Here is a 24,983-nt window from a genome sequence, read left to right as displayed (position 1 = left end):
AGGGAGTCAGGAGCTACACCGCCATTTCCTGTTGCGTTATCATCATTGGTAGCCTGAGTTAACATCCTCACTGTAGCTCATAATTTGTTCTGTGTCCCTTTTCCAGCAAAGGATTAAATGCAAATCCCGTGTTTCATGACTGAGGCGATCACACACACACTTACATTCCAACTGAGAAGCTTTTACTCTTCTTAACTCGAGCTGCGCCTGTCGGCTACGCTGTCCGTTTGACCTCCAGGACAGGAAAGGCATCGATAGGCTGACCTCTTAAAAAACGCGGCGCATCATCTGCAGAACGCCGGCGCTACAGTTGACTTTCAGACTCTGAGAACGGGAATAAATTTAGGATTTTCACTTATATTTATTGGTGTTGTTTTTGCACATTTGGCAAAGAAGACCGCTCAGGAGGAAGACTGTGTGTTTATGTAAATATGTAGGATATAGCTTGAGAGGCACACATAGAGAGGAAACAGCTCAGCAAACAAACGGATGAGGTGTTTCTATCTAATTGACTCTTAGTAGATGTCGGTTTTATTCACCTCCACATCCTCTGATCTCACCTCAGGATGTGTTTTTTGCTCCAAATGCACAACTTTCCCTTTAAATAACAACATAAAGTTGTTTATTTTCTTCAAATGATTCTATCCAAGACAAAATAAACAGATTCCAACTTCCCATCTCCTCTTGCTGATTGTAATCCCCCCCCTCCGTTCAACCTGTCCTCTTCCCCGTCTCTCCTCATGTTGCATTCTCCATCCCATCCCCTCCTCATTAGAGTGTGTAGACATGGATTCCAGAGTCCGTGTACGTGGACGGGAAGGGAAAACGGTTGAAATTGGGAGGGGTGGGGAAAGAGTAGAGATTATTAAAGACAGTAGGAGCGGGGGGGGGGGGGGGCGGCTGGAACTATTAGGTTTGGAAGTGGGAGAGGGAGGCGGCGAGAGGAAAATGGAATCCAAACGGCTGCTGCTTTATCAAGAATAGATAATCACTCATAGTTCCTCTGGGATGGATAAACACAACGTGTGTGTGTGTGTGTGTGTAGGTGTGTGTGTGTATGAATCAGAGCTAGTTTGTTCGTTTGCTGCGCTGCGGACAAAAATAGTTTTGCAGTCCTGAATGCTCTTACAGCAGTAAAACGAGATGAACCAATCAGAATTGGTGTTGAACTACCCCAGCTACAAGACCCCCGGGGGTCCCAGACAGGAAGTCACTTTCTACTTTTGATTGTTTCAGCAATGATTGCATTGGTACGGTAGAGCAGCAGAGCCAATGGCGGGACAGGTGGGCGAACGCTGCCTCCAACTGCCCCCAACTGCCCCCAACTGCCTCCAACTGCCTCTAACTGCCTGCGTCTGACTTTGCATTCACTAACTGCTCACAAGCCTACAGCAAGAGACGGATCCTACCCAACAGACCAGCGCGTACACAGCTGCATTATAAATAACCTGCTCAGGAGAATAGTCCCCACTATACTTGACATGACAGATAAATGGCAAGAGAGCAGTTGTGTGTGTGTGTGTGTGTGTGTGTGTGTGTGTGTGTGTGTGTGTGTGTGTGTGTGTGTGTGTGTGTGTGTGTGTGTGTGTGTGTGTGTGTGTTTGACGCTTCCTGGAGGTTAATATACGCCTGGTATAACGAGAGGGAAATTGCTTTATGCCGCTAAGCCCTGGGGCTAGAACATCACAGTTATGATGAACAAGAGTTTTACAAAGCTTTCACTTGAGTGGCTGCCACACAAATGCACACACCCATACACACACACACACACACACACACACACACACATGCACGTACAACACACACCCGTGAATCTAAGAGGTGCACACACACTTGGATGTGAAGCAGGCTTACATTAAATGGAAACTTAACTTTTATCATTTTGTGTTCACACGTTGACGATGACTGCCATTGGCGTGTGTGTGTGTGTGCGTGCGTGTGTGTGTGTGTGTGTGTGTGTGTGTGTGTGTGTGTGTGTGTATGTATGAGTGGAGCTGTCACCGAGCAGATTGTCCCATCTCTCATCATGGCATGGTCGTAGGGTCAGGGGGAGGAGGGGTGGGTGTGGGCGGCTTGATGTCTTTGCTGATATAAAACCCTGTCAACTGGAGACAGGACCTGTCACCGTGTGTGTGTGTGTGTGTGTGTGTGTGTGTGTGTGTGTGTGTGTGTGTGAGAGAGAGAGAGACAGAAAGACTCTGATAAGTGCCTGCGTTTGTCAGGCGGTGTGACGACCTGATTGAAAGCCGTCTAAAAGGTCAAAGTCGAGAGGCAGATCAAGGAGCTGAGAAGTATCTGTTTAGTGATCGAGGCTCGGCTTACACACACACACACACACACACACACACACACACACACACACACACACACACACACACACACACACACACACCTGCGTTGACACACACACACAGGTACATACACACACCCAGGGATCAATAGTATCAGGGACAATGCTGTAAGTCAGTGTAACAATAATGAATGCTCCAATTAGGCTGTACTCACCAATACATCCTCACGGTACAGATTTTACATCTGAGTGTGTGTTTGTGCGTGTGTGTGTTTGTGTGTGTGCTGAAGTGATTTTTTTGTGCAATGCATTTTTTACTGTACCATCTATCTCTGTCTCGCTGCACTCCAGCATTCACAGTGAGATTGGAGCTTATTACCTGTCTGCGCTGTGTCGTCCCAGGGGGCCGTTACGGGATATTGCTGCTCAGGGAGTGCAGGTCAGAGCCGGTCTGACCACACCAGTTAGTCCTACTGTTGTATGATGGTGCTTCATATCGTACACATGTGATACAAACAAAAATTATCAATATATTGGACTCCTATTATATCAATTGCAGATAATAAATGTGAGTAAAATATAGTCCAATCTCAGTTTGATCACATTTACCTCATGCATTCAGCCCCGCCTAGTATTAGCATTCATTAGAATGCCTTTATTTTTACCTTTTAGTCTGGCTCTTAATTGAATCTTATTTATTTTATTGATTATGGATTTATTTATTTGACCTTTTTAGACCATTTTTTCATTGGATTTTTTAAAATTATTTTTACCTTTTCAGATCAGTGTCTAACTTTATTTTATTTATTTATTACTTTTATTTACTGAATTTTAACCTTTACAGTCATCTGTTATTTCCATATTGATTAACTTCTCTCTGGTGTTTCCTCACTTCAAAGTGGCGAATGTAGGATAATGCTACGTTCTTAAATTCGTGTGTGTGAATGTGTGTATGAGTGTATGTTGGTGTGTGTGTGTGTGTTGGGGAAAAGGGGTGATATTTCTTGTGTCTATAGTTTGTTTTATTCTTTTTATGTAAGACACTTTGTGTTGCTCATTTTGTATGAAATTGCACTTTATCAATAAAGTTCAATTGATTGATTGATTGATTTTAATCTAATCCAGTTAAGCATGTTCTGGAAGTAGCGCTTTATGCTGTATTTTGTCTTTAACCCCAATGGACAGATATTAAGCGGCGCATCCTCCAAACTATTGAAGAGGAAGCCACCTTTATCCCATGACTCATCCCCTTAATGCGCTCTGCATGCTTGTGAATGAGAAATGGCGTGACATTTTGTGACTCTTTCTTAGTGGAGAGAAAAAAATTTTTTTTTCGGGAGATGCTGAATTTGTCTGCTTCTTGCGCTCAATGAGAATGTTGTCCGTGCCACCTCAGCCGTGGCTTTAACCCCCACATAGCAGGGGAGTGATGGCGACATCCCTGCTGCGCCAGGCGCCGTCTGCTGAAAGCGTCCCAGAGGAGGAGGTGAAGGTTTGCTCAAACTTTAGCAATGCTGAGGCAGCAAAACTCCCTCCTCTGTGTGACTCCACATCAGGTCGATTTCCAAAGGTTTAGATTTCCCTTGACTTTATCATGCATCCTTCTTTTTTTTCCTTTATTTTGTACGTTATCATTTCATGTGAGCTTGACCTCGATGAGAGATGTATTCGTCAGGAATGAAAGAGTCTTTTATTCGTCTTTTATTTGTCTGCTGCCTCCAGCAAACACAGTTTATAGTTGTTTGTCACAGTCTGGGGTCATTTAAACTACAGAGGATTAGAATTTAATTGTTTAACCATTCTTCTGTTAATGTACAGTAAGTGTGAGTTAGATTCAGTTACCAATGTGTGTTTTCTGATCACACATGAAAAGTCAGCTCAGTGGTTCATTTTGAATTATTTTATGCCGTACAGTAATCCCTCGTTACTCGCGGTTAATGCGTTCCAGGACCACCCGCGAAAATGAAATTCCACAATATAGCAAGTATTTATTTTATTATTTACAGTAATTTTAACGTTTATGAACTCTTCCATACTATTATTAAACCCCCTCATATCTATATTACCTTGTCCCACACTCTGATAGACCGTTTAAAGCACTTTTGCATCAAAGAAAAGTTGCAGGAGGAACCGTGAGTCAGACCACAGTGCACACACGGATACTGTCAGCCAATAGTATGCGCGTATGATATCACACAACTACCTACTAAACATCCATGATGTATTGAAGCCGTGCATCTTGAAGCACAAATAAGCGAGGGATTAGTGTAATAAATGATAATTATTTTAATTATCATGATGAAACAACAAAAGAACCTGTGGTAACGGTTAGACTTGGGATTATTGGTGAAGTATTATTTTCATTACTGATGTCATATCAATGTTTAGGTGGGTTTGTCTTTCCATTATCTCTGTTCAGTGGTTTGTGAACTCGAGCTGTTTCCTTCTTTAATGAATTCCCAGTGAACACTTGAGTTTCACAGAAAGTTTAAACTACTTAACTCGCATTACGAGAGGGAGTAGACGTTTTCCTTATTATTTTTCAAGTTAAATAATTTTTTTTTTGTTTTGCTTCAGGTGTTGTAGAGCAGAATTTTAATATGCAAGAAACCCTCCTGAGCCAATCGTGGCTCTCCGCAGCGAGGAAGCTGCTGCAGAGCCCCAGCCAGCGAGGACTGGCTGCCAGCTCCCCCGCTGATTAGCCTGATTAATTAGACCTAGACTTTATCAAAGTGATATTTAGAGTTTGTATGCAAAGCGGCCCTCGGTAGCGTTAGTAGTCGGTTCAGTGTTAGTGTTGTATTTGCTCTCCATCGTGAATAAATACCCCTACTCTATTACCATCGCCCTCGTGGTCCTGATGTTAGCATCTTTAATTCCTCTTATGTCTTTATTAGTCAGCATGGCAGGAACAATGAGTGAGTCATGCTCTGAGTTATGTTTGGAGTTTGTTGCTGTTGTCTTTATAGAAGCTGGATGCCATAAATAGCCTTTGGGGAGACGTTTCACATTGATTGCTCATTTACAATCACGGGACAAACCCCCCTGTTTATACACGACTCGTCAGCCTGAGACAGAAGTGAAGTCGTCACAAAGTCAAAGAACAACATATTCTATTCTCTGGACGTCTGTAACTCCTGTACTCTTTGATTTTTAAAAATCACGTTTAAAGTCAAAATACAAGATAGTCAAGTTCATACAAAATCCAAAAGAGATTCACGCAAACAGGAACTCACATTTCAAAAACAAATTATATGAAATGTAGAAACATAAGCTAAATATACGTGAATTAAACCAAACACTGACTGAACACAACTCAACACGGAACATAAGACACCTTTGACACACCATAGGTTTGTAAAAGTGTCTAAATCATTCATAGCTCTGAAATAGTTAAAATTGATTCTGATTCTTGTTTGACACATTCTTCTTAAGAATGACTTTTGCACTGCAGTAAGACGAACCTTCAACCTTTTTCTTCCTGCTCAGATAAATTACCATCTTTGGTTGGCCCAGTAGAAAGTGTAGAATCTACCAATCCATTTTTTGATTCTTCCTACTTTTCGAACCAATAATGTATACCTGTTTGTCGAAAACATGACCGATTCAGGGAGGAAGAGGAAGGAGTTAAAACAGGTGAGGCGACGGAAGAAGAAATGAAGTCGTTCTCCTGCCAGATTGGCTTCAATTCACATAGCTTGGTTGTTGTTGTTGTTTTTTTTTATGATGGCCAAAACAGCTTAGGAACCTCCATGCCAGTTTTGTCTGGAGCTTTCTATTGTTAACCGCAGAGCCCATGCAGTGTGCGTGTGTGTTTATGGGGGGTGTTGTTTGAGGTGGTGGGGTGCAGTTTTATGCGTTCGTTTATCAAATTTGTTTATTATGCGTGCAGATAAGCCCTTCAGACAGACTGGCAGATGGGCTGCGTATGAAATTACTTTTTCTTTTCGCTTTCCAATAACTTCATATAATATCTTACATTTCTCTCCTTCTCCTTCCCTCACGCTCGCACACATTGCTTTTGTTTACACACACACACAAACACACACACACACACACACACACACACTCAATTACTTTCTCTCCCAGACACATATCACTTTACTCTCTCACCGTTTATGTTCGATCAATCTCCACCCTGACTCTGCCTACCAGCAGCCAATAGCGGAGCTGATGGTGTAAAGGCCATTTTCTGTGAATCAGAGCATTGTTGTGCTTTTCCCATTAGCTATTCATGAGCTCCCCGGGCTCAGGTTGGCGTACCTGTGGGTTGGCGCGGGGTGGGGGGAGTTCAGGAGATGCCGTGGCAGACTGAATGTGGATTAACGAGAGTGTCACGTTTGATACCGGTATGTGATGTCACCAACAGAGACCGCAGGGGGGGGGATAGAAAGCCTGTTTATCTCATCAACAGGCTAAAATAAAAGCAGGTCCTGACCTGCACCAATTTGTTTCATGCAGCTGAAACAGAAGATAGATTTGCCACGTCTGTGCGCTGCTGTTTAACATTTTCTAGCATGAACCGTGTGCAGGTCGGTGTTTTAACGCCTGTGTCGTGCACAGAGAGGACATCTCAGGCTTCACCCACCGTCTTAATTATCATAAAGGCTATTATAGATAATAAACCCGAAGAAGCAGAGGTGGAGAGGCTGAAATGAAGCAGAAGCGAAGGCCAGTGTTGACTTGGTCGATGTTAAATGATAGCGTGAGAGAGAGAGGAGGAATGAGATGGGAAGTAAAGAGGAGGGAGCTGAAGAGAGGAAGAGCAATCAAACGGAAGTGAGAGAGCATTCAATAAAGAGATCGAGTGGGGTGTTGCACATTATACTAGAGTCACTTTAGTCCCATCTGTCTGTTCTTAAACTCACCTGGAATATAAGAAGGAAAACACAGTGATTCTCTTCTCTGTACTGCATCCATACAGGAGTTAAATCCTGAAGCTTCCTTATTGATTGCAGGATACATGCAGTCGCTGCTTAAAGTGCACACACTCGAGTATGTGGAGACAGGCGCGCACACACAGACACACACACGCATGCACGCACACACACACACACACACATACACACACACGCACACACATTGACTTACAGAATCAAAACGAATCAGAGTTAGAACCCTGAAGTTTGAGTTCCTGAGCAGCTTTGAAGTTTTCCAACATCTTTCTTTCACCTTCTAGTCTCCTATAACACGAGTTACGAGTGAGCGAGTAAGAGAGAGAGGGGGGGGGGGTGTGAGGTGGGGCTTTCTCTTTTTATAATTGGGCTTATTTATTATCCTTTACATTTTTAATTTCCCCTGTCTGTTTGCATCTTTCCTCAACATCAGTGACCGTTAAACCAGTCGGGGATGCAAACGACTGTGACTGTTGGAGCTGATGCTCGGACCTTGTTAGGTCACATTGTCAGTCAGAGCTGCTTGATGCAAAGCCCTAGAAGCCCCCAGAGGATGCTGCGCATGTTGCTAGGCACAAAGCCCTGCAGACCTCCTCACCACAAAGCAAAACAGCACCAGCTACTTTCTATTCATAATGAAAAGAAGCTCAATAGTATCTTAACTACGCTAAAATAACTGGCTTGACAAGCTCAAATAGTTTTAGAAAAGGAGTGACAGTTGAGTGTGACAACGTTCGGTATCCAGGCAACAAGACTTCAGATGAAATCAGATGAAAACTGTCAATCAAAATGTGCCTTAAAATTAATTAAAGGCTTCTTTTTTGGAGTAATGTAAAGGATGTTGGTGATCCTGCCGCGACAGGAAGTTCCAGAGCTTTAACCCTAAATGCCTGGTGACCATCTGTCTTGAGCTGGGGGCTCTGGAGCCCCCCAGCAGAGCCCTGGCTGATGATCTCTGGGCTGCAACCTGGCTCACGGGGGAGAAGCAGTTCAGCAGCGTTAAAGCAGGAAGTGCTTTAAAAGTTGTCAGTCTTGAAATCATTTCTCAAACTGACAGGTAACCAGATGCTAAAGGGAGACGCTGAAACACGGCTGACACGACTTCGCCTTCTAGTTTCTGTGAAACTCCAGCATCTGAATTTTACACCAGCTGACAGCTTTATGGCTCAGCCCCCGTGTACAGTGAGCTGCTTTCGTCTAATGGTGATGAAATAAATGCACGGATGACCTTCTCACAATCGCGAGAGGACAGATTTGTTCTTTGAAATGTTGTTGGGTTGATATTAATAAGAAACAACATTTTTAATTTGTTGTTGAAAGGAGAGGTCTCTGTCCCGTCGGGGTTTTTCTGGCTGCAGGTTGGCGAGGAAGCCGAGATGTTTTTTGTGAAATACTGATGGATTCGAGGGACCGGAGAGAATTATTTGATTTGTTTTTACTGGACGGCAGAAGGTTACGGGATCTCCAGCCCTTGACGTTCGACAGGCAGGAGAAAGATTGATAGAGACTTCCTTTTTTGCTTCTTTAATGGAAGTAAAATCCGTGTTATCTGTGTAAAAATTGTATTTTGTTATCGATCATGTATATATAGACTAACAAAGATCCGAGGGATGACCTTTGTCTGAGGAAACATCCTTTTTTTTGGGTGTGTGTTTGTGTATCTCTACTTGACACAGACACTATGAAGTGTTTCAATGAGTTTTTTTTTGTGTTGTGTGCCAAACATGGGCACTTTTTGGAATCTAGTTTTACTGTTTCACGCAGACAAAGGATCTGCCGTTACCCTCTGAAAGATGTGTTTTAGGCTGAGCTTTATCTTCCCGTTTCATTCTGCAGGCAGCGAGAAACGCCGCATTCCTGCTGCAAAGAGAACTTTAGTCATTAAAACTAAGAGAAAGTAATGATTGACTCGCCCACTGCTCTGTTTGTTAAACTGGGACAGGTTCGGCTATTAATGACATTTTTCCAGTGATGATAATGAGAAAAGTTTACCTGCAAACAAGTTAAGCTCAAATCTGTCTCAAAGAGTGTTTGAGACAGCAAGATAATTAAAGATATTTCGAACAGCCTTCTCTTTGAACCACCAGCGTAACCGTCTCTTCAATATTCACCTGAAAAGAAATCTAAAAATATCCGCATCGGTTGGCCAACATGCTGAGAAATCGAAAAACTAAACAATGATTCATTTTGCCGATGATGAACATGTATGTCTGAAACACGTCTTTATGCTTTACTAGTCATCATCAGTTGTTACTGGAGATGTATCTTCTAATATCGGCGCGTTCCTGACCTTCTACGTACGTCTATATTTGAGCGTCAGCTCCCGCGTATATGTCTAAACGTGGATGGAAGTAAACAGTGTAAAAAGAAAGTCATATCTCATCTCAGCAAGGACGTTTGTCAGTGATATTGAATTAATTCGAGTCTGTAAGAAGAACGCTTACCGAGACAGAGTCTGCCCTTCAAACGGCGTGTCACCGAGCTGCCCTTGTCTGAGGTGGAAGAAGAAAGAAGGGGGGATGGGATGAAAGAGAGGGAAGTTTGGAGGATGAGGGAGATGAGGAAGATGCGGTGTGTGTGTTGCAGCATGTGGCAGATGTTGAAAGTAAGGAAGTAGAGGAAGTAAACATTCCCATCCACACACAAACCCCCCGAAACACTTCCAGCAACAAATTAGTCCAGACGCGTGAAGAAGAAGGTCAGACGGACAAAGACGAGTGAAGAGAGGCAGGTCGGAGAAGTGGAACTTAAAGCTATTACGTTTCCCGCGCCCACGCAGGTCGCAGGTAAATGGCTTTGCCCGAGGACATCGTAGACGCTCTTTTCTCCCATCCGGCTCAGAACCGCCGCTGCAGGATAGAGACGAGAACAGAAACCAGGTGAACAAAAAAAGGGCGAGGATGGAGGACAGCAATGGAGGCCGGTTCAATTAGAGGAAGATAAAAGGGTGGAGAATGTGTGACCGGGCTCAGAGCGGATCTCGTCTGAGTTTTCAGGGTATAAATTACCCAGCACCACTATGACGTCTTCACATGTACATATTTCTTTTGAGAAGGGGACGTCAGAACCTTGGCAAGACTTTCTCTTTATTTACATTTCAAGAAAGTTTTATTCCACATCACATAATGACGTCAGCATATATATTAGACCGCTTTTTTTTTTTTGTCAAGGTCATAAAAGTGGTTATAATAGCATTCATTAAATACATTAGACGGATTGGAAACTGCATGGTCGTTGTGATTCACTGCCGGTCTAAAATACTGGCGTGACACGAACTCCCCCATGTGACTTCATGAGACTTCAAATGAGCCTTTCATTCTGGGTTCATCAGTTGGATTAAGTCTATTTCCTATTTTGACAGGATGACCGCTCCTTCTTTAATCTGACTTTGAAGGATTTTTTTTGAGACGACTAGAAAGTTGAGGAGACATCTTGCTTCTGTTTGAATCCTCTGACTTCTCACCTGTACTTCTTTGCTCAGATGACCTTCTCCCACCCCCCACCCCCCGCCCCCCATTCCGCCGCTCCTTCTTCACCGCTGTCTAGTCTGCCAGGCGGTTATGGTGATATCCTTTGCGCCACGGTTTTGATCTCCGCCTTCAATAATGAATGAAAAGGACACGATTTGTCAGTCACTTAAAAAAAAAAGCACGCAGCACCGCAATGGTCCAAGGTCAGGACGGTGGCGTCTGCCAGAGGGGATGACGGCAAAGATGGATGGACAGGTGTGTGGAGGCTTCAGGACAGGTAGATACGAAAGAGAAACCTGGAAATCTAAGCTAAAAGGATAACAAAAGACATCCTCTTTAGATGGGGAGGGAGGTAATAAAACGACAGAGACTGAAGGAAGGAAGGATTGTGTCGATCAAGCATGAAGGTCTGCTGCGTTTTGTAGGTTTGTGTGTCGGTGTGTGATGAGCGAGGTGGCGCCCGGAGCCGTGTTGTCAGATTATCACTCGTCTGAATGCAGTCGTGATTGTGAAGTCTCTCAATATCAGTGTGGATCTGGGTCAAGTGTGTGTGTATGTGTGTGCGTGTGTGTGTGTGGCCTGGTGGCTATGATGTGACGGTGCGGTGGTGATTCTACACGACAGGCTCAGGAACCAGCTGGCGATGCCCTCGCCCACCGTTACGCTCTGGCACTGTTAGCACGCCGCGCCGCGCTTCTTCTTCTTCTGTGGTTCTGTTCCACATCTGTCCACAGACTCCAAACTGTCTGATGAAGTTTGTTTGTCCCCACAGAGAGTGTTCATAATGAGGGTATATACCAGACTCTCTGGGAGGGAGGGCGGGGGGGGGGGCGCCTGGGGAATAAAAAAGAGAGCGGGAATTATTATTTTCCCGTATGTTTGTGTGCATCATTCAGAAGTATTGAGTTGTTTTCAGGCTTGTTTGTGTAAACAACCTCCCCGTCTCGGCGGGGGGTATTTATTTCAATCCCTCCCTTCTCCCCCGTTCACCTTTGCTCATCAGGAAATAGGAGCTGACAGTTGTTTGTGCGTCGCAGCAGATGTGCCCTGGACTGTGGCCCACCTCTTAAATGTCACTGATCAGAGTCTCTTCCACCTGATTACCCAGAATTCCTCCTCCGTCCTCAGCCCATTCTGTCCTCGTTTGATTTTCTTTACATTTTTCTAAAAGAAACTGTGAGACGTCGCACTAAAACAAGCCTCACACAAATTAGACATCTGCACAAACACACGTTCAAAAAATGCATTATTTTATGGCATCAGTCAAAAGAAAAAATGTGTTATATATTAATTGTGGAATGCAAAAAATATTATTATGTCGTCAAAATAAAACTGTTGAAAAATCAAAGCTTAGGCAGTGCACAGATAAAAATCCAGTCACCGGCAGAAGTAACAAGCTTTTAATTGTGCGTGTTTGTTTCCCCTCACCTTTGCGTACCTGCTGTAGGTGCATTGAGAATAGAATATTAATGCTGGAGCTGTCGTTTGACCCCAGCCTGTTTTGAATGCTTTTCTCCTTGACAGCCTTTTGTAGGCTGTTGAAGAATCCGGCGACTGCGACTCTCCACATCATGCATATTATCTTTGATTCAAAGCAGCCTCTCCAAGCAGAGTCGACCGCATCGACTTTGAACTATTCACTTCTGGATTATTTCAGTTTGTAGCTACTCGTGTGTAAATGTGTGTGTGTGTGTGTGTGTGTGTGTGTGTGTGTGTGTGTGTGTGTGTGTGTGTGTGTGTGTGTGTGTGTGTGTGTGTGTGTGTATGTGTAACATGCCTACCCATCTGACATCTGCCAATCAGCACTTGAGGATAAGTCAATCATCTGTCACCTCCTCACTGATAGCTGTCAATCCAGGCTTGCAGGAGCCATGATTGGAGCAGACAAGGAGGGCGCGCCAGAGGAGGGAGCTTTTGATTGGCTGACTGAAGCAGGAAGGAGAGGTTAGGGGGGTGTCGTCAGTGAGAAATGCTTCGTTTTCATATAGAATCTGACATCCAGTAGTCAATTAAAGCAGCTGCCGATTTCAAAAGGCAAGAGTTAAACTCCTGATCGATGTGTGTGTGCTGACATTCTGCCTCCTCTAACAACGGGTGATGCAAGGAAACATTTTCCTTTCTCATCTGTCAAAGCCTGTCTGTCCAGGAATAATCAGACCACACCAGAGCAGCACAGTGTCACATCTCTCTGGCCTGTGTTGACCAGTGGGTTATCCTGACATGACTCCAATCACAGTAAAGCTGGAGCTAATGCTGCTCTGCATGCTGCCAGATCATCAGCACAGCGAAATACGAAAAAGTCTTAACTTCCTCCCGCCTGATGCAAAAAAATAAACCGATATATCAAGTGCTTTTGTGATCGTTTTAAATCACAGGGACAAAGTTCAGACACATTAAAAATGTGAGAACAAATTTCTCAGGTGACCTGCCTGAAAAACGCGTCACACAATTCTTCCCGTCAGTCAAATTTAGAGTTTTTTAAATGCCTGTTGAAACAACCGCTGGCAGAATTATAAGTTTAAATCATAACAGAATTCATTTGCACCCCATAATCAAATAAAATGCTTTTACCGTGACAAAAAAAGTGCTTGGTGGTGCAACTTTTATGTGCTTATTCATTGAGAAATGACTTATAATAAAACCGTCTGATTTAGTTATTTCGTCCCCTTCAACCTCAAACATCTAAATAGACAAGATGTACGAGTGTGAGTGTGTGTGTGTGTGTGTGTGTGTGTGTGTGTGTGTGTGTGTGTGTGTGTGTGTGTGTGTGTGTGTGTGTGTGTGTGTGTGTGTGTGTGTGTGTGATGCTATCAGTACATCAGTATTCATAGACTGTAGCCCGTTCTGCCAGCCTTGTCTCACAGTGTGGGTTCAGCTCTATGAAGATAAAGTGATTTTTCTGGAGTGAGTGACCCTAATTCTGACCTGACACACACACACACACACCCATAATTAAGCAGACGCTGCTAGAATGAAATCCCGACTCAACTTCAGATTTATCTCTGTACTCTCATGACGGCGCTCTGAAACGCATTTATGCCGCAGGGGTTCCTCCGTATGTCTAAATGCAAACTGCACCACCTGAGGTCCACCGCATGCAAACTAGATTAATTCCACGTTTCCAAAAGGAAAAATGCTAAAAATCCTACCACAACCACCTTATTTTTATCATGCGTTTTGTGTTATTTTCTCCTCTTGTTTTGTTCTTCCTGTAAATGAGGTCAGATTTGCCACTAGTTGATAAAGCAGCAGCGACAGGTTTGTGTAGAGCTGCAATACTTTCATGTATTGAAGGGACGCCTGAGCAAACCAGGAATATGATCCAAACTGTTATCAGGCATCAGAGGAAAACGAGAAAGCGGGTGGACAATCAAGTCTGACGCAGCAACCCTCCAACTCCTTCTCCGCCTCTCCTTTCAACCCCCCCACCCCCCCGCCACCTCATCTCGCCTGCAAATTGAATCCCTCCTGGGGAATCTGCCTAAGCGGCTTCATGAGACGGGTCTGGGAACGGAGATACCTGCCGCTCGTCTGCCACTCGACAGGTGTCAGACGTGGAGGCCGATCTCTCTGTTAAGCGACCGTCGCCCTAAACGGTTGGAAAGGAGAGACCTCGAACTGCCAGGAGACAGATGGGGAGGTGGTCTGGATAGTACAGTTTGTGAGAAAGACAGGTTGGAAAGAGCGACATGTTTGTATCGAGTGGCAGAGCGACAGACGGCTGAGAAAAGAGAGAGGGACGGAAAACATCAGAGAGGGAAGCATGCTGACATCGTTGCTCTCAGATGTGAGGTATCAATAGTTCCTAATGGACTCCCTTGAAAGGTAGGCAGAGGGATTAAAGGGCCAGGTGGGCCGGAGTTGGGATGAGACGCAGTCCACAGGCCGAGAGAACGGAAGTTTCGGATTAGTGGAGAGGATGGAGGCTGGAGAAAAAAACAGACTCTTCATGTCTGTGTTTGTGCAGAATGCATTCGGTCAAGCCTTTTGTAATTGAGGGTCATACAGTATTCAGTAAGCTGTAAAGGCTGCATATCTCATGCACACTAACACACACACACACACACACACACACACACACACACACACACACATTCACGCACATCCATCTGAGATGACACAGTTCCCTTTTGTGCACAGAGCCGACAGCTATCTGTCTCAAAGAGAGAGGGAAAGGGTAAAAACGCAACGGATAGAGACGGAGGAGGCTGGGCCTGAGGTATTCCACAGGGAATAAGGAATGAGGAAGGAATCGCAGATGAAGTAAGCGAGCCGGAGCAAAGACAGACCTGAGCATGCTGGAAGCGCAGGAAGAAGAGAAGATTGAAAAACGGCGACGGAGAGAGAATGAAAGATTTGCCCTTAGAGTGATGAGCCTGTCCAGACAAACCGTGGGACCCGCTAACGCAGAGGAGTGGAGCCAGGCCTGGCGTTGATTAACGCAGATAAGACTCTTTGGCTTTTTGGGGCCCCCACCTTAGCCAAGAGTCAAAGACTGGATGTCGTTGTTCAGGCGGCAGCTGCAGCCAAACCGGTCGGTCAGAGAGAGTCATAGGAGTCAAAGCCTTCAACGCTGTAAAACGCAGCGTGAGATTATTCAATCTGGAAAGGTGGTTGAATGGCAGATCCTCACATCTAAAAAATTAATAAATAAAAGATTCCCCATCCAGAACCGTTAAATAATCATGCAGAAAGTTGGTTTGACCTTTGTATTCATCAAACGCCTCAAGAGGCTGTTGGTATAATTCAGTAAATGCCACCAATGAGGCCGACGTGCTCACGAGAACCGGTCGCTTCCTCCCAGCCGCCGGCGTCCGGTAATGCTGGGAGGAAGTAGGTGTGACCTGCTTTACATTTCCTGTGCACCTTTTAAGGACATGCCTTTATGTCCAAGTATAATTTGAAAATAAAGATCTGCAGCAAAGTTTTTTCTTTTATTGCTGGTTGGATGTCTTCTGTAAGGCTGGACTTTGTTTTCATATCAGCTGTGACATTTCCTGAATGTCACCTGTCAACAGTCTTAACAGGAAATGTGGATTCAGTCTGAAACCGTATTCTTACGGTGATACAGCAGGTTTTATGTTGTTTTATTGCCGTGTTTGAATGCATGTAAGTTACCAGCATGCATCATATTCTGATTTCTGTCTCCCCCAGAGGTGGCGCCCTACTTGCGGGGGGGTGGAGTGCGGCAGCAGGTGGTGTTGGAGGGAAACCGTCTGGTGCTGACCTGTCTGGCTGGAGGCAGCTGGCCTTTGCAGTACCGCTGGATCCTCAACGGCAGCAACATCACCGACTGGACGTCCCAGTACAGGTCAGTCGCCACCTTCGTTTCCTCTCGTCTGTCAATATTTATTTTATTCCTATTGGTTTGAGACAGTCAGAGCATTTAGACCACATGTGTCAAACTCAAGACCCGGGGGCCAAATGTGGCCCACCACATCATTTTGTGTGGCCCGCGAGAGCACAAAAACCTACATTTCCCACAATGCAGTAATTTAGCCCATTTTAACACTGATAAAAAAGTTGTGAACAAAGTTAATGTCCTAACTTGTGTTTGATGTTATTTTACTTTATTCTCTTGGATAGTTTGGTCCTTGATTGATGGAGTTCTGTGGGTTTAATAACCTGACAAATTAAAAGGATTTATGTTATAACAGAAAAACAAGCAAACATAGTTTTTCTGTGCAACTGTAATGCTTGTTAGTTGAATAAATAATAAATCCAGAGTTATTTAACATTAAGGAGTAGTTACATTTATTTTACATTACATGCAGTTACATTTATAAGTACATCTGGCCCTTTGAGGACAGCCGTTATGCTGATGTGGCCCTCGGTGAGGATGAGTTTGACACCCCTGTGTTAGACGTTGAGGTGAATAATTACATCAGCACCATAAACATGCTTACAGTCATGGGAGGAAGAAGAAGAAGAAGAGAACCGGTCGATGCGTCTCAGCTTCCTTCTCCGCTTTGTACTCCTTCCTTTCCCCCGGCCTTCCATCCCTGTGTTGTGTGTGTGTGTGTGTGTGTGTATGTGTGTGTGTCGGTCGGTGTGAGCTAAGCAGTCCCCGTCGGCAGCGCTACAGCCACGAAGCAAAATTGTTTTTCACATCAATCAGAAATAGAGGGAATCTTGGGAACAGGAGGACTGATGGGGGGAGAGGTTGAGCCAGCAGATTGTAGGCAGTCGTTCAAGCCAGGAGGTGTTGTGTGGCTGCGGACCGCTCCCAGCATTCCGGTTCATTTGGTTCGGTGAGGCTGGGGCTGTTGAATTGGCAGGATGACGAGAACGTGAGGGCGATGAGTGTGTGTGTGTGTGTGTGTGTGTGTGTGTGTGTGTGTGCGTGCGTGCGTGCGTGCGTGCGTGTGTGTGTGTTCGAATATCACTCGTTTTAAAGAGTACATGAAATCTTTAAAACACCGCTGTCCATTACACCATGACACCCTTTATTCTTTTCTCTTCCCTCTCTTTCAGATATTTTTTGATAAACGTACGGTAATATTATGGGATATAAATTTCAATAATGCACTGTAGTAGATTTAGTTTGAAATCTACCCGTGGAAAAACTATTTTTAGCTGAGTTATGGCCTGCTGGCTCGCGGCAAGCTGTTGCAAAAATATCCACTGGAGTGGATTGAGTTTGAAAATTACTGCCAAAAACTATTTTTACTGGATTTATGTCCCTTGATTGGAAAAAACAATGTTTCTCTGAAAACCTTGGATTCCTCCACAGGAGTGCTTTTTATAGTCAGTCATCTTATTTAGTCTGGTGTTTTCCACATCATATCATTTTAATTTCCTCTTTGTTTACCCTCTTTATGCTGTTTAATGTAGTGGACAGTGAGTTTTATCGTCACCTCGGTTAACAGTGAAGCAGTTTGCCTCCATTGATAGCAATGAAAGTGAGAATTAAACCAATAGAAACTCAAGCTGACCAAATGAACTCCATCTCTAGCTCCATCGCTATTCGATCGAAGCTACCGCTAATCCGATTGGAATATTTCCCTGCTTTTGAATCACACACGAAGATGATATTGTGTTAGAAAAACTTACAGGGAAATGCTTGCTCTTATTGGAACGTGTTAGCATCATGTTAGCGTCATGTTTAGTGAGAAATATGAAGGAGAACAAATTCAATGCGCTCGCCTATCAAAAAAAGCGTAATGGAACACAAACAGAGAGAGAACTGCCGCGTTAGGAAGTATCCAATATCAAAATATGTTTCGGGACGAGAGCTGTGGTATAATGTGTCATTCCTAATTCAAATGGAATTGTATGTGTGAGTGTTTGATGTGTGAATATGAGTATGAGTGTGTGTGGGTGCGGGTGTGTGTGTGTGTGTGTGTGTGTGTGTGTATGTTGGCAGCCAGCTCTGACAGCCTGGGAGTTAAATACTTGGCTGTCCTGGTATTCATAATTAGCCCCAAAGCGATGTCCGGTTTTACTATGGCTGTCCTGCTTATGTGTGTGTGTGTGTGTGTGTGTGTGTGTGTGTGTGTGTGTGTGTGTGTGTGTGTGTGTGTGTGTTTGTATGCATTTGTGTGTTTGTTCAGCATGGCAACAACCTAGATCCTATGCCAAGCTTCCCATTAGTGAAGCACAGTCCATTAAAACCCCATTAACAAACCATCACCCATCTACAAAAAAAGATTACCAGAGTTAAAAACATTCTCTGTCTCGCTCTTACACACACACGCGCACACACGCACACACACACACACACCAATCCACCTTCCCTTGTGTTATTAAAGAACTTTGATAACCTCAGGCTGAATCTGTTCTCAAATCAGGGTCATTTGAAGAGAATTACACCGGAGAGCGTCCACGCAGACAAACACACCTCCTTCCTCCTCTAGCAGAGCTCCCGTCTCTCCTTCTGCCGGCTGGTTTTAGCGATTACTGACTCATTATTTGAGAACTCAGCACATTGACGTCAGTAAACGTCAGTCATCTTCTATAGATTTTACAAAATGCTCGGACTCAGCAAACGTGTTTACTTGTTTGTTGTTGACATGCTCTTAAAAGAAAACATGTACTTCAAACTAAAAACTCAAAAGTTCACCTGATTGTGTTCGTCAGCATCCACAGAGAGGAAGAGTCACATTAAAACTGGAGGGGGGGGGGTGGATGATGGATGGATGGATGGATAGATGGATGGATGGATGGATGGATGGACGGACAGATGGATGGATGGATGGATGGATGGATGGCTGATATTAATGATAGATTGAAGATATTAATGGATGGATGGATGATGGATAGATGGATGTATGGATGGATGACATTAATGGATGGATGGATGGATGATATTAATGGATGGATGGATGGATGATATTAATGGACGGATGTATGTATGGATGGATGATATTTATGGATAGATTGAAGATATTAATGGATGGATGATATCAAATAATTGATGGATGATGGATGATATTAATGGATGGATGGAGGATATTAATGGATGTCAGTCAGTCAGTCAGCCCCTCCTCTCAGGTAACGGCCCCGCCCCTCTGTCTCCGCCCCCTCAGGTTGTCCCTCCCGGCGCTGCGGCGGACTGAAGCCGGTCTGTATCAGTGTGAGGTGAGGAACAGGATGGGCGCCGTCATCCACAGGAGGACGGAGGTGCAGGTGGCCTGTGAGTACACACACACACACACACGCACACGTTCACACACACACACACACACACACACACACACACACACACACACACACACACACACACATACACACACAGCTTTTTCTAGCTCTCCTGATCTTCAGATTCTTCTCCCCTGAATGCAGTTTGATGGAGTGGTATTTTAATGCTCCACATCTCTCTCCACCTCCAGTTTTGGGGAGTTTCTCCTCCGAGGAGCAGAGGAAGACTGCGACTCAGGGCCGGGCAGCCGTCATCAGTCTGCCTCCCCTCGCCTCGTTCCCCCGACCCCTTGTCACGTGGTACAAAGACGGGCACAAGATAATCCCCAACAACCGAATGTAGGTCGAATTTTCTCTCACCTACCTGCAAAAGAGACCACTTGAGATTGAATTATTTAATAATTCTTATCTCTTTAGTGGTATATTAATTAGTGTGCTGTTGAATCACAAAAGTTCTTTTTAATCCTTGACCACCAATTGTTATGAATAATAAGTCATTTAGATAACTGACCCTTTTCATGAGACATCTGTTCAATGGACCCAAGACATTATCAAGAGACGAGAAAATGGATTTTTCAATGATTCCAATCTCTTTCACTTGTCTAATCTACAAGGTTATTAAGTAATTATAGGTGCATGGGAGAGTTTCTGTTATATTGCAGGAGCACCAGAGATATGAGGCTCCCTGGAGGTGCTGTGTAAGCTGTATTTCACACTCTTTTGTTCGGTGCTGTTGTCTGACTGCTTTTGAAATCCCTGTAATTTGCATATTATTGTGTAGCGGCTACAGCAATCCTGTCAGTCTTGTTATTTTGGAACTCTTCAGACATGGTATTAATAATATAATTATATGTCCAGGGGAGGGAAGGGTTGGTTTGCGAGAGCATTTATGGAAGCAGATGCTGCACGCCTAGACGGCATCTGCAATTATTTTAGAATATGAACCCGTTTAAATCCACTCATCAGTGAAAGTAGCTGTTGAGATACACCCTGATTTTATTAGGCTGCTCTCGCACTCTGAGATAACAAACTCCCATTAAGAACACTAACTTTCCCCCTGGTGCGTCAGTAAGCGATTTATCAGTGGACTTGCTGAACACTAAACGACCAGACAGCAACTTTTTCACTCCTTTAATGACACTCAACACCTCAAAATTGCTTTCCAGAAAGCTTTGTGGAATCAGGTTACATAAGCATTTTTTATTTTATTTTTTATTATTTTTGTTGCAGGTTCACATCAAGTTTGACTGTGCTTTTTTAATTTGAGTGAGCATGGAAATGGCTCTCCTGTCAACAGAACGCAGCTTCATTCTGTGTGGCTTAATGACAGCGGACTGCAATTATTCTGCTGTTCTAGACTCTGCCTGCATTGAGAGTGTTCCCTCTCGCTGTACCGCTGTCACCCTTGTCGCAAAATACAAAAAAGGGAGCAGGACCAGCACTACTGCTAGCGGCAATTACAAACAAAAAATAATCAATAAGTGTCGGACTAAAGTCATGGTTGAACTAGAAGAGCACTCAGGGATGTGTACCCCTCCTCCAAGGCCAATAATCCTCTCCTCCGTGACGTTAAAATCTTCAGCTGCAATCACGACATGTGTGAGTATTTTTCGGAAAGTACTACAATTATGTCAAAGTGTGGTTGTGTGCAGTTGAAGCAGCATCAGCAGCATCACCTGTCAATCATCACTGATACTTATCCGGCCAATGATCAGCCTGCTTATCAGTGGGAGGCCCGCAGTGAGAAACCAGAATCTGAATATCGTTAGAGGAAGGTGGTGGCTTCAGAATCAATCAGAAAACCATTATTGATCCACAATAAAATAGTGCTTCATAAAAAAGAAATGTGTAACAGCGTAGAGGAAACAGAGAATAAAGACTTAGAAAATGGAGCAATAGATGTATTTTATGATGATCTATAAGGGGTGATATAGGAGAGACAGAAAAGAGGTGCATCATATAACACCATAGATAAAAACAAGCCATTCAGATGTACAGAAGCCATAGTAATTGCACATGTTAAGAGAAGGGCACTCAGTACAGCACATAACTCCATCAAGGCCCCGACCAGCCCTGTTAATTCAATTACCTCCTAATCTACAGTAAGTTCCAACAAGACACGTGGAGCAGTAATGGCTTCCCTCTGGCTGCTGATAAAGTTTAAAAAAAAGAAATTATATAAACAGTGTGTGTGTGTGTGTATACATATACATACATACATACATACATACACACACACACACACACACACACACACACATACACACACACACACACACCCACACACACACACACACACACACACACATATATATATATATATATATATATATATATATATATACACACACATATATATATATATGTATAAAACAGGCGTGTTAAAGGTTGACAGAAACTATAGAACACAGCCTCCTCGTCACAGGTACATACCAGGACACAGCGACGTCGAACACGATTAAGTATTAATATAATCTGGTTGAAAGCCTTTCTCTTCACATTGTGAAATGAAATATTCTGATTTGCTTGCATACCACACACACGCACATGCACACACACACACACACACACACACACACACACACACACACACACACACACACACACACACACACACCGTGAAGAAGACTCATCCAACACCTTTGAACCATCCTGGAAAAGACTCATTTGCACCCCTGCACCTCTTCAATGCCACGTCTCAAACTTCTCTCTTCCTGACTCTAAATTATTCTCTCTATGACTTTATTCCCGTCTTTTCTCTCAATCTATGTCTCTTTTGCATAATTATTGTGTCTTATGATGTGCTGCTACAGAACCCATAAACTTTTGTGCTGGAATAAACTACCTAACTGCCGCCTTGCTCTCTCTCTCCCACACACACACACACACACACACACGCACGCACGCACGCACGCACACACACACACACATTCTGTCTCCACAGACCAATCTCAATTGCATTTACCTGGCTCGACCATCTCCATGTGCGCTCATGTGTGTCAGAGCGAGTGCGCTGAATATTTTCGCCGCCCTGCTTGTGTAACGGTGTATGCGCACGCACGCACACACGCACTCGTGTTTGTGCGCGAGGTTACGCTGGCTGATCCCGCGGTCCGGCGAGACGGGGCCAGATGGTGCCTGGCGGTTGGCTGTCGTCGTGGCGACCGAGCTGATGATGTTGTTTATGAAGTTTATTGATCCGATATGCATCACTCCCACAACCCCCCCATTCCCAACTCACCGTCGGTCTATATCTGCCCCCTCCCACCGCTGTCAATTTGTGTGTGTCTGCGTGTAGCTCATCCTGCACACACACACATACACACGATCTTTCTGGCCTTCTGTGCATCTGCGCTCCTACCCATCAAACACACACACGCACATGCACACATACCCTGTTTGTGTGTGAATAGTCGCAGCCTCCCCACCCCTCAAAACACCAGCCAGAAAAGCCCTGACATGATGTCACTCCTGACACTCTCCCCTCTTAACCTGCTCCACCTTTCCATCTCTTGCTGGCCTGCCCACCACATCCTTCCGTTTCCACATTGGCTCTGAACTTTCCACATATCCAGTCTGCTTCCTCTTTAGCTGTCCTGCAGCACACAATGTGCCACCGAGCTACAATGAATCTAATATATCTTTTAGCCTCGGTTGAGCAAGTCAAACTACTGTTTTTAATTAGCGCTGAAACCTGCGGCAGATGGGCGTGAAATGATTGTCATTGCCGGCAGCTTCAAGAGGACCGCCAGGATGAGGGGAAATCTCTTTTCGTCTTCCAAGAGGGATGCAGATTGATCGAGTGAAGACAGTGATCTATGCAGAAGCGTGTGAGGCTAGACAGTGAATATTTCACTTTCTTGTTGCTGGGAGGTGTGGAGAGAGCGTGGATGTCTCAAGTGGTGAAAAATCAGAATCATATTTGACCTCAAATAACCACATATGCAATCCTGCAGACTTGTGAGTCTGTACATGTGTGTCTTGGCATTCATTCATTTTAATTGTCAAACATTTATTTTCAGAGGTAGCGATTCATTATTTAGAACCTCACACACACACATACGCACTACGCAGAGGATTGAACAGAAGGAACTTCCACGCCGGTTGAACCTTGCAAAGCAGCTGTTGTGTGTGTGTGTGTGTGCTTGTGTGTGTCTACATGCTTGTGCAAACGTGCATTTGTGTGTATTAGAAAGACAGCATGATCAAGAAAAGAAGAGCCTCATTTGGAGGGAGACTCAAAGGATGTTTCGGCTTTAGATCCGACCACATGTTGAAAATACAACAGCCATTTGAGAGGGCTTCCATCTAAAACAGCACCGCTGTGGTACGTAATGACTCGGTTTCTCACGGCAACTAAAGGGGAAGGATCAAAGTGACTGAAAGGGATGCAGGAAGACGTGGAAAAAAAAAAAAGTTCCAGGAAATGAATGCAGAGTTAAGAGTTTAAGCCCATCTGAATCCTTTGTGTCAGGGACTTAATCTCATGAGCAACCCGAAGCTTAGATTCCAAATGTGACTTTCTTCTCAATGATGTGATTTCAATCAAGAGAGACAAGTGAATGAAGTGAAGTTAATTGTTTACCGCTGCAGATGATTTGTGATAATTAAACTGTCAGAAAGTCTTAGGTGTTGAGACACTTCAGGAATATTGCAATAGAAAGGAATCTGCCCTGAGCAACAGTCGCCCAGACCCTGGTGGCGGCGGCCAATGAGGCTGAAGAGACACCACGTCTCTAAAGGGTCATCAGATGCAGCCTTTTGGAGAAAGTTAATTCAAATCAAATCTAAACTGGATAAAGATTTCTCCAGACATTCACAGCACACTTAGCGAACTTATTTCAATTGAAGGCGCTGAAATAATGCTACTTTAGCACACAGCACATTGTCAGCTGTGGTTTTACGGCAGTTAAATTATCATAGTATCTGCATTAGCAAGCCAAACAGACTCGCTCTTGCAAGGCCGTCTACTTGATAAACAAGCCATACGTTCCAGTCTTGGCACAGAATGGCCATTTATATCTTCATTTTTGTTGTAATTATTGCCTTTATTAGATTTTTCTGCATTAATGCAGTGAATTAACAACTTTTTGACAAGTTTATAGAAAATATTATACCCATAAAGAGAATCTAGTGTCAGTTTTCTTGTGGGACCCATGCTGCTGTCCTGTAATAGCCCTGGTCTTTTAATTGACAGCTCAAATAAGGCTTGTCATGAGTAATTACATTTATTTAATGAGACAGTTGGAAATATCTTTTCTACATTACCCAAGAAAATTGTACCTGACCCGGACTTGATCAAGTTAATTGCCTTTATGTCACTAATAGCCGTTGAGAACATCGGCTAAAAGAGACACCTTTATAGGGTGATAGCGAAATTAGCATTTGGTCTTCCAAGTACATTTTTACATCAATTAATAATAAGTAAGGAAATAAAAATGAGAAACATAATGCAGTTATTTTATTATGCCTGCATGAACTCTATATTTTCCAATTTACCCCAAAATCTGTTTTCCCCTTCCTCTCATCTTTTCTTACCTCCATCCATCCCTTTCCATAATTGAGTTGCTCATTTTGTCTACAAATAACTGGAATTTCTCTCCTGTAAACTTTTCAATTTGCACTTCTATACCTAACCTCCTTGTTTTAAAGGATGAGTGTTGCCCTGTCTCCCACTTGTTCTCTTCT

General features: G+C 43.9%; 1 protein-coding gene across 4 annotated transcripts in view; it reads left to right on the top strand.

The window, feature by feature from the left end:
* Positions 1 to 24,983, top strand: part of sdk1b (sidekick cell adhesion molecule 1b) — a 180,520-nt gene that overhangs the window by 44,561 nt on the left and 110,976 nt on the right. For 3 of the 4 annotated variants that reach the window (XM_068321731.1, XM_068321732.1, XM_068321730.1), the window contains exons 3-5: positions 15,810 to 15,966; positions 19,184 to 19,290; positions 19,487 to 19,634. The exons of the other annotated variant lie outside the window; for it this stretch is intronic. In XM_068321731.1, the coding sequence (XP_068177832.1) occupies positions 15,810 to 15,966; positions 19,184 to 19,290; positions 19,487 to 19,634 (412 nt within the window). The remainder of the gene's footprint in view (positions 1 to 15,809; positions 15,967 to 19,183; positions 19,291 to 19,486; positions 19,635 to 24,983) is intronic. 4 annotated transcript variants of the gene reach the window in all.

The sequence above is a fragment of the Antennarius striatus genome, chromosome 8, assembly GCF_040054535.1.
Source record: "Antennarius striatus isolate MH-2024 chromosome 8, ASM4005453v1, whole genome shotgun sequence".
NCBI classification, from domain to species: Eukaryota; Metazoa; Chordata; class Actinopteri; order Lophiiformes; family Antennariidae; genus Antennarius; species Antennarius striatus.
This window is presented reverse-complemented; position numbering and strand designations above follow the sequence as displayed.